This window comes from Pelophylax lessonae, assembly GCF_965119305.1.
Source record: "Pelophylax lessonae genome assembly, chromosome: 4".
NCBI classification, from domain to species: Eukaryota; Metazoa; Chordata; class Amphibia; order Anura; family Ranidae; genus Pelophylax; species Pelophylax lessonae.
The window spans coordinates 324,554,988-324,573,068 of NC_138771.1; the positions used below are offsets into that span (position 1 = coordinate 324,554,988).

General features: G+C 39.7%; 1 protein-coding gene across 3 annotated transcripts in view; it reads right to left on the bottom strand.

Moving 5' to 3' along the window:
• The window catches only part of HTR4 (5-hydroxytryptamine receptor 4), a 730,224-nt gene that overhangs the window by 202,733 nt on the left and 509,410 nt on the right, over positions 1 to 18,081 (bottom strand). For all 3 annotated transcript variants that reach the window (XM_082253259.1, XM_082253258.1, XM_082253260.1), the window contains one exon: positions 11,806 to 12,374. In XM_082253259.1, the coding sequence (XP_082109385.1) occupies positions 11,806 to 12,374 (569 nt within the window). The remainder of the gene's footprint in view (positions 1 to 11,805; positions 12,375 to 18,081) is intronic.

The window sequence follows — 18,081 nt, forward strand, 5'->3', positions numbered from 1 at the left end:
AATTGGTGCAAAATGTGGGTACTTTGTCCAAGCCTAGAGTTCCTAGAGTAGTAATGGTCAACTGTGCTTTCCACAGACTCAGGAAGCACTGGAACCCACCAGAGATACTGAATGCAGGAACCCAGCTACACACCCCAGTCGGACACCCCTGGGACACTGATGTTGAGGACCACTATCTACAGTGCTATTTGCTCTTGATTTTGCGACTCTCGTGAGTAACACTCCTTTTATCTATTCTATTAAAATGTATTATATGCTATACACTAATGCCTCGTACACACGCAACGATTATCGGCTGACATTGTTGTTGTGTTGGTTGAAATTTGCTCTAGACTGCACACGAATTTTAGCTGCCAACAAAAACCAACTTCAGAAGTGATGTCATGTTCTGGTTTACTTTTCGTGTGTTTTTTCTTCTCTGAGCATGCCGAGTCTTGCTCATCACATTTTTGTCTGCCGAAATCTGTACTGACTGACGAAAAATCGGCCGTTCTGTTGACGGCCAACAAAAATTTTATAGCCTGCACACCAGATGTTGTTTGGCCGAAAAGTCGCAGTCGGTTGTCGGAAGCATCATACTAACAAGCCGAAAATCGGCGGATCGGACGTTGGCCGAAAATTCACCGCCAACAATCGTTGCGTGTGTACGAGGCTTTAGTGGCTCCTGCAAGTAATCCCAGTCCATTCAAAAACAAGTGTTCATTAATTGTACAGGTTTACTGTATATGTGAATTGCACTCAGTGCCCTCTAGTAAAGCCTTATCATTTATCAGCATCTGACCATACAGATTATACTTATATACTTAATATCCCTATTGAAGAATTCCTCTAGTACAAAGAATATATACAAAAACGCAAACACATGTAGCCAAGGCCAATTCACTGAAGGCAATTTTTCAGTATGCTCTGTTCTTAAAAGTATTCCTCTTTGGCACATTCCATACTTTCACCAAAACACCTGAATATTATCAAAACAAATCAGTTAATGTAGGATGACCAGTCTGAACGAAAACAATACACATACTGTATATGCACCGCAATAAATGACCAATTAGAATCTCAATGAATAGTTTTCAACTGTATAAATTCTTTTATAATTGCTAGTTTTGGTGGAGCCAAAAGCATGTAATGTCCCTTGTAACAGCTATTGCCACTGGTGATTAGCCAAGCAGGCCCTTAGTGTTGTATTATGTGAAGTGTTGCATGTCCTACTTTACCTAAAATAACTAATCTAACAGTAAAGTATGTTACCTACTTTAAATGAAGTCTGAAAATTGACTATATTTCTAAATTCCAGTCTTCAAGTGACAGTGCCCTCCAGGCTAGCCTCAAGAAAGTATAAGGTAGTAGTCGGATTTCAAGTCAATTTTAATGACTATAGCTCAGAAAAGCATAAAACCAAAGAGGGAACACATGGGCTTTGTGAAATCTGTCAAACTTATTAGCCTTGTTGCACATAACACATTTAGTATTTAATAGAGTTTGAGGAATATTCTACCTGCAATATTTAGAGCTCTTACTGCTCGTTGCATATAGGAGTGATGAAGTGCTAAATATGCTAAATTTCAGAAAATACCAACAGTTTGCAGATTTATCTTTTACAATGTATTAAACACAAAGACCAGTAGGGAACTACAGAGGAGCCCCAAAAAATCAAACTTGTCTGGATCCCCATAAACTGTACCTTGATATACAAAAAAAATGCCTAAAAGCAAGACCATTACCTTTCACTTATTCCACTGCCCTTTCCATTGATCCTTGCTCTCTTGCCGAATACATCCAACAATTCAAAATGTGTTGGATATCTAAGTCCTTCTGCTGGGAATTTTGGCTCTATCCACCAGTCCCTACATTACTATTGTGCCCTTTAATGATGTTGGGTCTGAGGATGGAATACGACACTCGTGAGGGTCTAGACATCAGTGTCTGATGCAAAGATTCTGCTGGAGGCCATAGCTTTGTAAAGCCTCGTACACACGCAACGAATTTCCGCCGACCGGTCGTCCGTCTTTTGTCCAGAGTGGTGTCTGTTGGTTGGAATGTGCTCTAGACTGCACACAAATTTTCCCACATGACAGAATTCTACTTCAGAAGTGATGTCATGTGTTGGATTGCTTTCTTTGTGTTCTTTCATCTCTGAGCATGCCTAGTCTTGCTCATAAGATTTTTCCCCATTGAAATCTGTACTAATGATGAGACGAAAATCGGACGTGTTTTGACGGTCGACAAAAATGATATAGCCTGCACACCAGGATTTTTTTGGCCGAAAAGTCGGAGTCGGTTGTCGGAAGCATCATACTAACAAGCCGAAAATCGGCAGATCGGTCGTCGGATGAAAATTCCCGGCCAAATTTTGACTCGTGTGTACAAGGCTTTAGAGAGCACAGTTCTGTGGAACAAGCACTGGTAGCAATTAGGTAAGGGAGTATCTTCTCTTGCAGACTGCTTTTGGCCCTTTTTTTGGTTTTTTTTGAAGCTATAGAGTCCCTTTAAAATAACAATAATGTTACATAATAATGCCATTAAAATACAATTGGCAATTGTTGGAGTTCTTCTTGAGCATAAATAAGAAACAATTGAAAAACATTACAACAAAATATTATTTTTCAAGATGAAAGACTCATACACACAAGTGTTCTGTATAGGACCTTGATGATACTTCAGTTTTTATTCTGTTTGCTACTTTGAGTACAGAGCCCATTTTAGAGCATGAATCACTTAAGACTGAATCCTACATGAGTGAAACCAGTTTTAACAGGCTTACCTAAAGAAAATTTATGCTAAAGAAAATGATGGCTGCCATTGCTGACCTCTCCTTTTAAAAATGCCCGTTGCCTCGCAATCATCTTCCAAGTTCAACCCTGTCTGAGTCACTAGCCTGGAATCAATATGCAGATCAGGTGCTATGGCTTCACTGTGACTTAATTTACTGCATGCTTGTTCCATTATGATGAAGATAATTGCCACAACAGTTATCAACTATTATTTTCATAAGATGATCAACAATGACAGTCCTTGTTTTTCTCTCAAAACAGGTTTCCCTTAAATATATTTAAAATTGTAAATGTCAAAAAGGGGAGTGATTGGCGCTGCCAGGAAGTTAGGTTAATGGGAAATCTGGATTAGGCTCCTATAGTTCAAGACCAAGTTCAACACATGCAAATGCACATAGAATGTATGTGGGAATGAGAACTATATAAGTAATAGGATATAAAAACACAATGGGTGTGTAATATCTGTGTAAAATTAACACTATGTGCTGATACCAAATCAATAAATAAATAAATGTGTTCAATACCTAATCGGCTTATTGAGACTCAACATAAATATGCAAATATATGTAAATGTAGGTATAAAAATATAAAAGCATATAAAGATAGTATTAATAAATTATGGTGATATAGAGAGTTAGTGTGCAAAGGTGCTAAAAAATAAATATAGTGCACTAATCAAACTAAATAAGGTGCATTCCGAATAGTCATAACCATCTATTCAATAAAGTGCAACTGCATACTCATAAGCAATGAAAATAAATAAGTGGGTGAACTATGTGCATCCCACACTGGTGACAATATAAACACTAGTAAATAAATAAGTGCAGCCGTGCAAATAACTATATAAATTATGAAAGTGAGAACCATATAAATTCAAAGGCTCAAAAAGCAGGTTCTGTGTATTTTAAAATTGTCCAAAAATAGTGCAATCAGAGTTGGTACAGAAATCATAAAGTTCTATAGTCCATATAAGGATGGAGTAAGGTGCTCTTTTTTTCTATGAAGCCGGGAGTGCAGTGAGTGATTGGAAGATAGGGTGCTCCCCCTCTCCTGGGGTCCTGTGCTTACCGGATGTCCGTACCCCTACAGGGGTAAATGGCGGGTCGATAACAGGGATCGCTCCCATACACCGGCAATCTGGTTCCGTCCTATCCTTCCTATTACCACTCGTATCCACTCCTTGCTCCGGTACACATAGGGGTTAAAGCATCAGGGAGAGAGCTCCAGTACAATTCCCGGGTATATGAAAAAGGGGAAAAACAGAAGCCTCCGATAGTGCAGGATTGCCTTTAAAACTTTTATTTAGATTCCAAAAAAGACATGTACTCACATAAAATCAACATGCAGCGCATCCGTATGGCATAGGGTCCGCAACTACCTCGTTCGCGGTGCTCGCCTGGGATCAGCGTGCGTTCCTAGCCTTGGGATCGTTCAGACGGAAGTGATGTGGTCACGTTCTCGACGCGTTTCGTCACACTGACGTCATCTGGAGAAGCGTTGACCACGTCTATTCCGTCTGTTTAAGTATTAAGCGGTTACCAGGCAACTTAGTGGGGGAATGTGCAAATGTAAATTCTCCGGCCAATCATCGCAAGGGGCCATGTAATGTCATCTATTGCTAGGCAAACATATTAACATTAAAAATAACATTAAAAATCTACTCGCTATTTGGCAAATAGAAAAAGAGGGGATATCTGAATATCATCTGTTGCTAGGCAGAATTGTATTACTGAAAAACGGGCTAATGGATGGTAAACAAAGAGACAGGAAACCTGTGTGCTCAAGTTCCGTCTCCCAATGCTCACTTACTCACATAAGTAGCATATTTGTTGGCGGCGTATATGTAATTAATCTCAAGGGGGATTCATATATAATATATGTCAATAAGGACTAGTCTATGCAAATACCGATAAAAAGAATTAATTAAAAACGGGGTTATTTTATATTACAAATAATAAAAATAATTGATCAGGCATTATGTAATATGGAATTCGGGGGGTATTTTTTATAATTATTTGGATGAGGTCCAGAGAAGGCATATTATATGTATAGTATAATGATGGAACTATTTAATCTGATACAATGTTATTATGTTAATTGGACTATTATGTTAATTTATCTATCGGAAAGCACCTGCACTCAGGAAGAGGTTAGTTCATAATGTGATAGACCCACCCAAACAAATAAAAATCTTTCCCGATCTAAAAGGGTTTATAAGATGCCGTAAATGCCTTGCGTGCAAAAATAATACAGCACAACCAAGAAAGATGACGGAATTTAGATCCTTTGCCAATAAACGGAAATTCAAAATTAATGAGCTGATTACATGCTCCAGCACTCACGTCACTTACGTTATTGAGTGCCCGTGCCATAAACAATACGTGGGCAGGACCACTAGACCGCTATATGTGCGTATAAGAGAACATATTAAAAACATCAAAAAGGGTTTCCCCAAACATGGGTTATCCAGACATTTTCTGGAAACGCACGATAAGAATCCCAAGGGACTATTATTTTATGGCATCGATACTATAAGAGCACATTGGAGGGGAGAGAATAAAACGAGAAAAATCTCTAAAAACGAAACGAAATGGATTTTCCAATTGGAATCACTCCAACCTGGAGGGTTGAACCTTGATATAGATCTGAATTGCTTCATTTCCAACCACTAAATTAATTATGTTTGAATTGCTATGTCAGGTTTTACCAATTTTATACTGCAACCAAGTTATGCCATAATTTTATCTATTTTTATTTATTTAAATTTTTACAATATCTATATAATTTTACACCTTCTATATTTAATCTTTTAAGCACATTTTTAGTCTTTAGTATATACACTACTGTTCACCTTTAATTTTAGTTCTATAAGGGTCACATCTATTTTTTCCACTTATTTTCATTTTTGGGCCCTCTAGCACATATTACACATATAATTCGACTTTCACTTCTTAGTGTCTTTCATGATCTTGACCTAGAGAGGCCTGCTATATTTATTATTTTTTTTATTCATCTAAATTTATTTTTATTATTTGTATTTATATATGTATATATATATTTTTCATATATTATTCCTGTATTGGTAATTGTGATTAACATATTAATTATAGTATTGAGAGTTTACCAGTCCACTGGTGCCAAAGTTTATCTGATTATACATAGATTATATAAAAAATCTGTTCCTTGGATAGCATTAATTGAATGATTTTTTAAGATTTTTTAAGTATTTTTATACAATAATTTTTAACCTATTTTGAGATAGAACTACCCTGACTTAAATTAATCCCCCTATGATGACCATTAAGCAAAGTCCAATTAACATAATAACATTGTATCAGATTAAATAGTTCCATCATTATACTATACATATAATATGCCTTCTCTGGACCTCATCCAAATAATTATAAAAAATACCCCCCGAATTCCATATTACATAATGCCTGATCAATTATTTTTATTATTTGTAATATAAAATAACCCCGTTTTTAATTAATTCTTTTTATCGGTATTTGCATAGACTAGTCCTTATTGACATATATTATATATGAATCCCCCTTGAGATTAATTACATATACGCCGCCAACAAATATGCTACTTATGTGAGTAAGTGAGCATTGGGAGACGGAACTTGAGCACACAGGTTTCCTGTCTCTTTGTTTACCATCCATTAGCCCGTTTTTCAGTAATACAATTCTGCCTAGCAACAGATGATATTCAGATATCCCCTCTTTTTCTATTTGCCAAATAGCGAGTAGATTTTTAATGTTATTTTTAATGTTAATATGTTTGCCTAGCAATAGATGACATTACATGGCCCCTTGCGATGATTGGCCGGAGAATTTACATTTGCACATTCCCCCACTAAGTTGCCTGGTAACCGCTTAATACTTAAACAGACGGAATAGACGTGGTCAACGCTTCTCCAGATGACGTCAGTGTGACGAAACGCGTCGAGAACGTGACCACATCACTTCCGTCTGAACGATCCCGAGGCTAGGAACGCACGCTGATCCCAGGCGAGCACCGCGAACGAGGTAGTTGCGGACCCTATGCCATACGGATGCGCTGCATGTTGATTTTATGTGAGTACATGTCTTTTTTGGAATCTAAATAAAAGTTTTAAAGGCAATCCTGCACTATCGGAGGCTTCTGTTTTTCCCCTTTTTCATATACCCGGGAATTGTACTGGAGCTCTCTCCCTGATGCTTTAACCCCTATGTGTACCGGAGCAAGGAGTGGATACGAGTGGTAATAGGAAGGATAGGACGGAACCAGATTGCCGGTGTATGGGAGCGATCCCTGTTATCGACCCGCCATTTACCCCTGTAGGGGTACGGACATCCGGTAAGCACAGGACCCCAGGAGAGGGGGAGCACCCTATCTTCCAATCACTCACTGCACTCCCGGCTTCATAGAAAAAAAGAGCACCTTACTCCATCCTTATATGGACTATAGAACTTTATGATTTCTGTACCAACTCTGATTGCACTATTTTTGGACAATTTTAAAATACACAGAACCTGCTTTTTGAGCCTTTGAATTTATATGGTTCTCACTTTCATAATTTATATAGTTATTTGCACGGCTGCACTTATTTATTTACTAGTGTTTATATTGTCACCAGTGTGGGATGCACATAGTTCACCCACTTATTTATTTTCATTGCTTATGAGTATGCAGTTGCACTTTATTGAATAGATGGTTATGACTATTCGGAATGCACCTTATTTAGTTTGATTAGTGCACTATATTTATTTTTTAGCACCTTTGCACACTAACTCTCTATATCACCATAATTTATTAATACTATCTTTATATGCTTTTATATTTTTATACCTACATTTACATATATTTGCATATTTATGTTGAGTCTCAATAAGCCGATTAGGTATTGAACACATTTATTTATTTATTGATTTGGTATCAGCACATAGTGTTAATTTTACACACATATTACACACCCATTGTGTTTTTATATCCTATTACTTATATAGTTCTCATTCCCACATACATTCTATGTGCATTTGCATGTGTTGAACTTGGTCTTGAACTATAGGAGCCTAACCCAGATTTCCCATTAACCTAACTTCCTGGCAGCGCCAATCACTCCCCTTTTTGACATTTACACCTGACGCTCCCCCATTGGGGGTGCATCTTTTGGAGTGGGCAGCAGCCATTAGTGTTTTATTTATAGAAATTTTACGCACTATTTTATAGATAGTTTATCCTAAGCGCGGATCTTTCTTCTTTTCTTTATATTTAAAATTGTGTTCAAAGCAAGGAATAGGTAAAAGTCCATGTATTTTTTAAATGTATGCAAAGGCATTTTTTTTTTTTAGAGTTGGAAAGGGATAGCCCCCCCCCCCATCACGTTGGTTTTTTATCGCTGACACCCCTCTATTTGTCCTGCTGACCATTGTCACTGAGATAGAAAGTGATGGGGAATCCAAACTGTTAGCGTATTTACCAGAGCAACAAGTGAAGGGAAATCATCCAATTGGGACATGCATCCCCAAGAAAGTTTTAATATGGGTATTCCATTCACTTTGGAGAGATTTCCCCTTATATCCTGAGGGGTCTCCAGAACAGGGAGTAAAGGGAGCAGATCCCATCCTCAACAGAACACAGGCAGCAAAAAATAACCTGTTTGGGGTTTTAAATCTCTCTCAGCTCTATGCAAAGCAAAAAAAAAAAAATGTTTGGGCTTAAATATTTCAAAGTCTCCCCCCCCCCCCCCCAAAAAAAAAAAAGGTGTATATTGCAGCCTTTGATGTGGTGGTTCCATTATTTTTCTGGGGGTTTTTTTTTCCATTTATTTTCAACTGGTGATCAACAATACACACATTCTGTCCTAGGGAAGGGATGTTCACGCCTCCACTGCATCTATGGATCTACAGTCAGGTCCATAAATATTGGGACATTGACACAATTCTAATCTTTTTTGCTCTATACACCACCACAATGGATTTGAAATGAAACAAACAAGTTGTACTTTAAATGCAGACTTTCAGCTTTAATTTGAGGGTATTTACATCCAAATCAGGTGAACGGTGTAGGAATTACAATAGTTTGTATATGTGCCTCCCACTTTTTAAGGGACCAAAAGTGATGGGACAGATTAACAATCATAAATCAAACTTTCACTTTTTAATACTTGGTTAATACTTGGTTGCAAATCCTTTGCAGTCAATTACAGCAGTTTTATCCCTGGTGATGCTCTGCCCATAATCTGTCCCATTACTTTTGGTCCCTTAAAAAGTGGGAGGCACATATACAAACTGTTGTAATTCCTACACCTTTCACCTGATTTGGATGTACAGTGGGTACGGAAAGTATTCAGACCCCCTTAAATTTTTCACTCTTTGTTATATTGCAGCCATTTGCTAAAATCATTTAAGTTCATTCTTCTTCCTCATGAATGTACACATAGCACCCCATACTGACAGAAAAACACAGAATTGTTGACATTGTTGCAGATTTATTAAAAAAGAAAAACTGAAATATCACATGGTCCTAAGTATTCAGACCCTTTGCTCAGTATTTAGTAGAAGCCCCCTTTTGATCTAATACAGCCAGGAGTCTTTTTGGGAAAGATGCAACAAGTCTTTCACACCTGGATTTGGGGATCCTCTGCCATTCCTCCTTGCAGATCCTCTCCAGTTCTGTCAGGTTGGATGGTAAACGTTGGTGGACAGACATTTTTAGGTCTCTCCAGAGATGCTCAATTGGGTTTAAGTCAGGGCTCTGGCTGGGCCATTCAAGAACAGTCACGGAGTTGTTGTGAAGCCACTCCTTCTTTATTTTAGCTGTGTGCTTAGGGTCATTGTGTTGTTGGAAGGTAAACCTTCGGCCCAGTCTGAGGTCCAGAGCCCTCTGGAGAAGGTTTTTGTCCAGGATATCCCTGTACTTGGCCGCATTCATCTTTCCCTCGATTGCAACCAGTCGTCCTGTCCCTGCAGCTGAAAAACACCCCCACAGCATGATGCTGCCACCACCATGCTTCACTGTTGGGACTGTATTGGACAGGTGATGAGCAGTGCCTGGTTTTCTCCACACATACTGCTTAGAATTAAGGCCAAAAAGTTCTATTTTGGACTCATCAGACCAGAGAATCTTATTTCTCACCATCTTGGAGTCCTTCAAGTGTTTTTTAGCAAACTCCATGCGGGCTTTCATGTGTCTTACACTGAGGAGAGGCTTCCGTCGGGCCACTCTGCCATAAAGCCCTGACTGGTGGAGGGCTGCAGTGATGGTTGACTTTCTACAACTTTCTCCCATCTCCTGACTGCATCTCTGGAGCTCAGCCACAGTGATCTTTGGGTTCTTCTTTACCTCTCTCACCAAGGCTCTTCTCCCCGATAGCTCAGTTTGGCCGGAAGGCCAGCTCTAGGAAGGGTTCTGGTCGTCCCAAACGTCTTCCATTTGAGGATTATGGAGGCCACTGTGCTCTTAGGAACCTTAAGTGCAGCAGAAATCTTTTTGTAACCTTGGCCAGATCTGTGCCTTGCCACAATTCTGTCTCTGAGATCTTCAGGCAGTTCCTTTGACCTCATGATTCTCATTTGCTCTGACATGCATTGTGATCTGGAAGGTCTTATATAGACAGGTGTGTGGCTTTCCTAATCAAGTCCAATCAGTATAATCAAACACAGCTGGACTCAAATGAAGGTGTAGAACCATCTCAAGGATGATCAGAAGAAATGGAAAGCACCTGAGTTAAATATATGAGTGTCACAGCAAAGGGTCTGAATACTTAGGACCATGTGATATTTCAGTTTTTCTTTTTTAATAAATCTGCAACAATGTCAACAATTCTGTGTTTTTCTGTCAGTATGGGGTGCTATGCGTACATTCATGAGGAAGAAGAATGAACCTAAATGATTTTAGCAAATGGCTGCAATATAACAAAGAGTGAAAAATTTAAGGGGGTCTGAATACTTTCCGTACCCACTGTAAATACCCTCAAATTAAAGCTGAAAGTCTGCAGTTAAAGAGGTTGTAAACCCCACATTTTTTTTTTCAACCTGCAAGAGAAACACATAATGAGCTAGTATGCATCGCATACTAGCTCATTATGAAATACTTACCTCAGAACGAGCCCCCGCCATGCCGCCCGCTTACCTCTATGACGGGCGACATGTCCATTCGCCCGTCTTCCTGGATCCCGGCATCCGGCCATCTGATTGGTGACGCGCACGCACACGGGAGGCGACGGTCACGGCACGGGCCTCTGAAGGAACGGCACAAGCCGTTTATGGACCTGACTGTATATGGACCATTACTGTAACCCAGGCAAATATGCCTCTATTACATGAGGGATGGGGGGTTACTAGTTTATAGAAGGACAATAGCAATGTTTCTGTTTTAAGCTCATCTTGCAGGAAGTGCCAAAGATACTGTATTTCTGACAGGAATTTTGTGTGCTTACTGAAAATACTCTCATACTGAAAAATCAAAACTGATGCAGCCATCATATCTAAGGACTGGTAAGCTGCAATAAATTACAATTTTCTGTTCCTGGGCTTAGATATCATATAAGTCTGTGTTCCGCTGAGTTGAATTCCCTTCACTTCCTCCTGCAAACACACAACAAGAAGTGAGAGGCAACCTATCCAGAGGGAAAGGTCTTATTTCCCAGCATGTTCATTCTTAGGATGTTGGTCAGCTGAACAAATAGAAAGTGTGAACCTCCAAAGTGGGGACACAGAGAGCGATAAAAAGCTGACAGTGACTTTGACCCTTCCACACCAAATAAAAAAAGTTTTGGCTTTAGATCTGTATATTTTAATTACAGCTAAATTGGCAAAAAGCACAAGGCCAGATTGGTCTCCTTTAGGTTCATTTGAGCCATAGCTGTGTGTACTTAGGGTGTGCTTCACATAGAAAGTAGCAGAAACGTATTCCTATTACCTGTTTATGAGTTCTGTTCAGAAGAGTGTTTGGAACTGTAGGAGTCACATGCATAATATACAGATATAAAAGTTTATAAGGTATTCTAATAACATTATTATATAGAATAGAGTGTACTGACCTTAGAACATGTGTGGATCCATTAATTGTTGTGGTTGAACAGGGGACTGTTTGCCCTAGTATGGAAGGCCTTCTGTACTTCTCATCTCCGCAGCACAAAATGATGAGGAAGGCACGCCTGAAAGACTTGTTCAAAAAGGCATAGAGGAAAGGGTTCAACCCTGAATTTATATAGCCTAACCAAAGAAAAGCTGTCCAAAGCTGCCCTGGTACACTGTAGTTTATGAAAGGGTCAATGACATTGGTGATAAAAAATGGTGCCCAGCACAGGCAGAAACAGCCCATTATAATGCACAATGTCTTAGCAGCTTTGGTCTCTGTCTTCATCCTGTGAGTAGTGTGTTGATCAGGATGCTGATGTCGATGGTCTGCTGGTGCTCCTGCCCGCTGTAATACTCCAATCTGTCTGGCATGTTCTCGTGCTGTGACATAAATTCGGTAGTAAGCAAGCACCATCAAGAAAAAAGGAATGTAAAAAGCTACCACTGAACATGTTATAGCATAGGGCTTGTTCACCATAAAAATACAATATGTTGAATTTGAGTCTTTGCTGAATTTTCTCTTTTCTATCTGGAAGAAAAGGATGAAAAAGAGAATTTTTATGGGTTCATTTAATTCAAAATGTACTTAAATGTACTGAAAAGCAATGAAAAACAAACAATAGGAAGTCATAAAAATTTTAAACTGAACCAGTGGTCTCCAAACTGAGGACGGAGGGGCAGATGTGGCCCTTTGCTTGCTTTTATCCGGCCCTTAGGGCACTGTTTCATTCACTGATACCAACCATAGGGCATAATTTCCCCCCAAGACACAAGTGATGGGGCACAATTCCTCCCATTGACACCAACGATGGGGCACAATTCCACCCAATGACATCAACAATTGGGCCCAATGACACCAATGATGGGGCACAATTTCTCCCAATAATATCAACAGTTGGGCCCAATGACACCAGCGTTGAGGCCAGGGCCGTCTTTAACACAGGGCAAAAGGGGCAGCTGCCCTGGGCCCAGTCATTGTTGGCGGGCCCAAAGCAGCTGTCCCTTGAGCCCGCGCTGCCTGCAAATAGTTGATAAGTGGATTTTGGAGGGCCCAAGAAAAAAATTGCCCAGGGTCCAATCAGTATTAAAGACAGCCCTGGTTGAGGCACAATTCCTCCCAATGACACCAACAATTGGGCTGAATGACACCAATAATGGGGCACAATTCCCCCCAATGACACAAACTATGGGGCACAATTCTTCACAATGACCTCAACAACTGGACCAAATGACACCAATGATGGGGCACAATTCAGTGCATTGTTTTTTCCTACTGATATTGGGAACTTTTCTACTCCCAATGGCCAAAAAACGGTCCCCCTAAACTCTGAAGGACAGTAAACTTGCCTTTTTTAAAAAATGTTTGGAAACCCCTGACCCAGACCATTATTCCACACGATCCTTCATTAACCAGTTACACAATATATCTTTAAAGCTGAACACAAGGTACATGCCTAAACCAGCATTTATTCCAACTACTGATTTAATAAAAAGAATCTTAATATCGACTTCCTGTAATCCCCAATGGTTTTGACTGGGAGAGGAAGAGGCAGCAATGTATACCAAGCAGGTTGTACTAATTTGCCCAGTGCCACTTGCATAATACTGGCAGCTTCCCTAGAGAATTATTGCAGAGATGATCCATCCAATTACAGGTTGAATGGGGGTACCAGACCAGTCTGTACTGCTCAACCACAGTGTGACCTACAGAGTTTGCCACTTGGGTAGGTACCAGGCTGCTCTCTCTGGTAGGGGAAATAGAAGGCTTGTTACATAGAATGACATACTGAGTCTTTTGGCAGGTTCCCATGCATTTTAGTTGTGTATTTAGTTGCTTGCCTGCTTTTCAGCTTTAACTGATTATACAAAATGAATATCCACACACAGGATCTGCTGCTCACTGAAACTTTTACTAAAAACCTGACATCTTACTTCAAATAGTCAGTGGTAGAAGACATTCTGACATGTAAGTAGATATGTCAATTAGGAAACATCAGTTGTCACCACTTTTTGTTGGCAAGTTTTCAGTGAAAATTCCAGGGAACAGCAGTGCTGCTTTTTTTTTTTTTTTAATACACTTACGAGAAGCGTGGGCAAAGGCTTTTTATCCGCACCAACCAGTTGTCAAAGTCTTTACCTTGACCTGCTTCCTTCAAATCATTTGTTGCACGGTATCATGAAATCAACACACCATTGACAGTCACTTTAATCGCAACACTTTGATGTCACCGAAGCTGATTTACTACAGATGTAGAGAATCTACACTGAAAAAATCATGTGAATATCCACTCCAATTTTCTAATCATGTGAAAAGAATCTGTGCATAATTGGTTATTTAAAAGTGATCAGGAAATTTGCTCCTCAAGGGACTGGATACATTAGGTGATGATTCACATATTTTTTCAACTTCTTACCCTGAGGTGCTTGAGCACTGCACAGACCTTAGCTGAAGGGGATACACCCCAAAATTTTGAATGACAATTTGAATGATAGTGCAAATAAAGAATAAAGTATCACGGACAGTATTCCCTCATTAGGATTCGGTTTATCTAAAGAAAAAACATTTTTATTTTATTTTAGGTAGAACAGAAAATATTTAGCCCCCTTTCAGTTTTTTTGGTGTCTATGTTCCCTTGGGGAGATTTCCTTTAACCTTCATGTCCCAGATGACATTACAGAAAGGGGACATCTCTTCTTACATGGCTGAAAGAGATGCCACTGCTCGAAGATTTCTGCTCCCCTCCTGTTCCAGTGGCATCTCCAAAAGCTTGTATTTGCAATCACATTCTGTACTAGTGAAAATAGTCTTCAGGACAAATAGAGAGGGTGAATCTCCCCAGTGTAGATACCAACAGCAATAAAAAGCTTGACAGAGGTTCTAATTCTTCCCTACTCCCTACTCTACAGTAGATCCAAAATGACAGAACATGTTTTGGCTTTGGATTCCATTTAAAGTGTATATACTGTTGTATAATAAATAGAAAAGCTGCGCTAAAATTAGAGGACTATAGATGAATTGAGTCACCCTACATGAGACATGAGGACGGGTGTTTGGAGCCGACCGGCCGGCGCCTTTCATTCAGCGCTTACTTCTTGATACTTTGTAAGTGTAACTCTTTTTTATGCTAATTAATGTAAATGGTTTTACGCTATGGGGCATTTTATTTTCTACATATGACCGCACAATTGACACGTGAGAATATCTTTGGATTCAACTCCTCCTTTGGTTGGGACCGGTGTACTCTGCGATTCTGAGGAGCACTCCATTAGGGATTTCCAACTTCTTGGTTCCTAGACTGTTGCCTGCATCATTTTAATTTATTTCTGGTGAGCAGTGGTATATGTTGGTGGTGGTCATAGCTGTGGACTGGATTTTGTCACATGTGATTGAACTCTGGCAGTTTTGGATTTATTTTCTTTTTGTGCTATCAACACATATATGTCTGGTAAGCAGCCTGTGAAGTTGGTGGTGGTCTTCTACTTCTAACTAGCACTTACTCTCAATTTATACACATAGGTGATTCTATGCCTGGTATATGCACTTCTGTTACAAATACAGTATCACCCTATGAATATTTTATCTTATATACACATGATTGACGCCTATTGAATGTATCGTGTCGTCTGAGGCCTGAAATCCCTCCTAAGGGTCTTTCCCTGGTTATACAGTGGATCCGGAGTGCCATTATCATCTTATCAGGCGATTGAATTTGCTGTTTCTGGTAAGCAGTATATACATCTAGTGTCAATCCCTCTAGAAGAGTTATACAATATCTGGATGCATTTGGACTTATTTATTTCCACTTTATTCTTTTGTTCACTCAAAATACAATTTATTATGGGACTTTATTAGGACTTTTGCACTCAATTCATCTATAGTCCTCTCATTTTAGCGCAGGTTTTCTATTTATTATGTTTTCTGGATGTTTGTCACATTTTAAGTTGCTGCTTTGAACTCTTTGAGTTTTGTTCATTATCTAGCGCGGTTACTCTTTATATAATTTTTGATATACTGTTGTATAGCCAAACTTTTTTGATGTAGGAAAGGTTAAAGCTCATGCCATTTATATTCTGCTGCCTGTGTCCTGATTTGCCGTCACTTCTTGTCCTGCAAAGGAAGTAAGAGTACGCCGTTTCAAAAGCCATCTTAGAAAGCTGTCATGGCAACAAATTCTAAACTGACTGTAAAGTCTCATTTTTTATTCTATATATAAAAATAACAAACATGTTATACTTACCTGCCCTGTGTAATAGTTTTGCAGAGGGAAGATCTTGCTCTTCTTGGGTCCCTCATTGGCACTCCTGGCCTTTCCCTCCTGTTAAGTTCCCCCACAGCAAGCAGCTTGCTTTAGGGGCACCCGAGCCAAGCTGCAGCTCGGTGTATCCATTCAGACACAGAGCTGCCATTTGGCCCTGCCCCCTCTCTCTCCTGAATGACTTACTGAGTTTGATTGACAGTAGCGGGAGCTAATGGTGCTGCTACTGTGCCAATCAGGAGAGAGAGTCCCGGACAGCTGAGGCATTCGCGGACATCGCTGGATAGAAGGGGGCCCAGGTAAGTATTAGGGGGGCTGAGGCACACAGAAGGCTTTTTATCTTAAAGCGGAACTACACTTTTGTTGAGAAAAAAACATTCCCTTCTGGGTAATCTATGTACATTGCAAGGATTATAACAATCTTTGTTCCAGATTCCTACCTTTTATTATTCTGAAGAAATCACTATTTGTTCCTCTGTGCTGAGTGGGTCTAATGGGAGTGGTCCAATCAGCTGTGCAGCTGCAGAGCACTAATGAGGAAATCTACTGGGCCTGCATCCCTTTAGACGTGTTCCCATTGGGAGTATATCACCAAAAATGACATTTTTGCTCCAGGCAATGCCTGAAATCTGACTTGTATCTTAGGCAGACTTCTGGGAAAAGCAGTGAGCCAATCGCACAAGCAGGAAATGATGTTTCTGGGGTGTGGTCAGTATACATTCTGTGTACAGAACAGCTCCAGGAAGCCATATTGCATTGCATTTTCAGAAAATTACAGCGGCTGCAGATGGAAAAGGAAAGGTCATGACTTGTGTCGCTATTGTATACGCTATATTATTTTTTCTTTATTTGCTATTTTTTTTCCCCGACAAAAGTTACTCTTTAATGTATAGAATGCATTAAGATAAAAAAAAAACCTTCTGACTTTACAACCCCTTTAACCACTTCAGGACCGGAAGGATTTGCCCCCTTAATGACCAGGCCATTTTTTGCAATTCGGCACTGCGTTACTTTAACGAACAATTGCGTGGTCCTATGATGCTCTACCTAAATAAAATTGATGTTCTTTTTTTTCCCACAAATAGAGCTTTCTTTTGGTGGTATTTGATCACCTCTGCAATTTTTATTTTTTGCGCTATAAACAAATAAAGAGCGACAATTCTGGAAAAAAAAAACAATCATTTTTACATTCTGCTATATAACATTCCCAAAAAAAATGTAAAAATCTAATTTTTTTTAACATTTTAGGCCAATTTGTTTTCTGCTACATATTTTTGGTATGGATTGCACAAAAGTTATTGTGTCTACAAACTGCGGGCAAGATTTATGTAATTTTTATCGTTTTTTTTTTTTACTAGTAATGGCGGTGATCTGCGATTTTTAGCTGGACTGCGACATTGCGGCGGACAGAACGGACCCCTAACTGACATTTTTGACATGTTTGGGGGGACCAGTGACATTACTACAGTAATAAATATGCACTGGTACTGTAATAATGACATTGGCAGGGAAGGGGTTAACACTGTGGGTGATCAAGGGGTTAAATGTGAGCCTAGGTTAGTGATTCTAACTGTATGGGGGTGGGGCTTGTGAAATGACCACAGAGACCTGTGATCCTATATAGAAGGATCACATGAGCTCTGTGATCATTCCAGGGAGAAGGACGGTCAGCTGTGTTTACAACAGCTGACCGGTCTTCTCTTTCAGCGGGAAGCGATCGCGGGTGTCAGGCGGCAATCGGAGCCGCCTGCCCCGTGCATCGGTTGTGCCGGTGGCGCGCGCTCGCCCCCTAGCTGCACGCCCACGACTGACGTATACCTATGTCGGTTTGCGCAGGAGGGGCTGCCTGCCGCAGTATAACTTATTCTTATTATTCTTATGAGAGTTCCAAATTATGACTTTCCCTTCACTTTCAGTGATAATGGTCAACAGGACAAAAATAAAGAATTAATATTTCCAAAGATGACACAATAGAAGTTC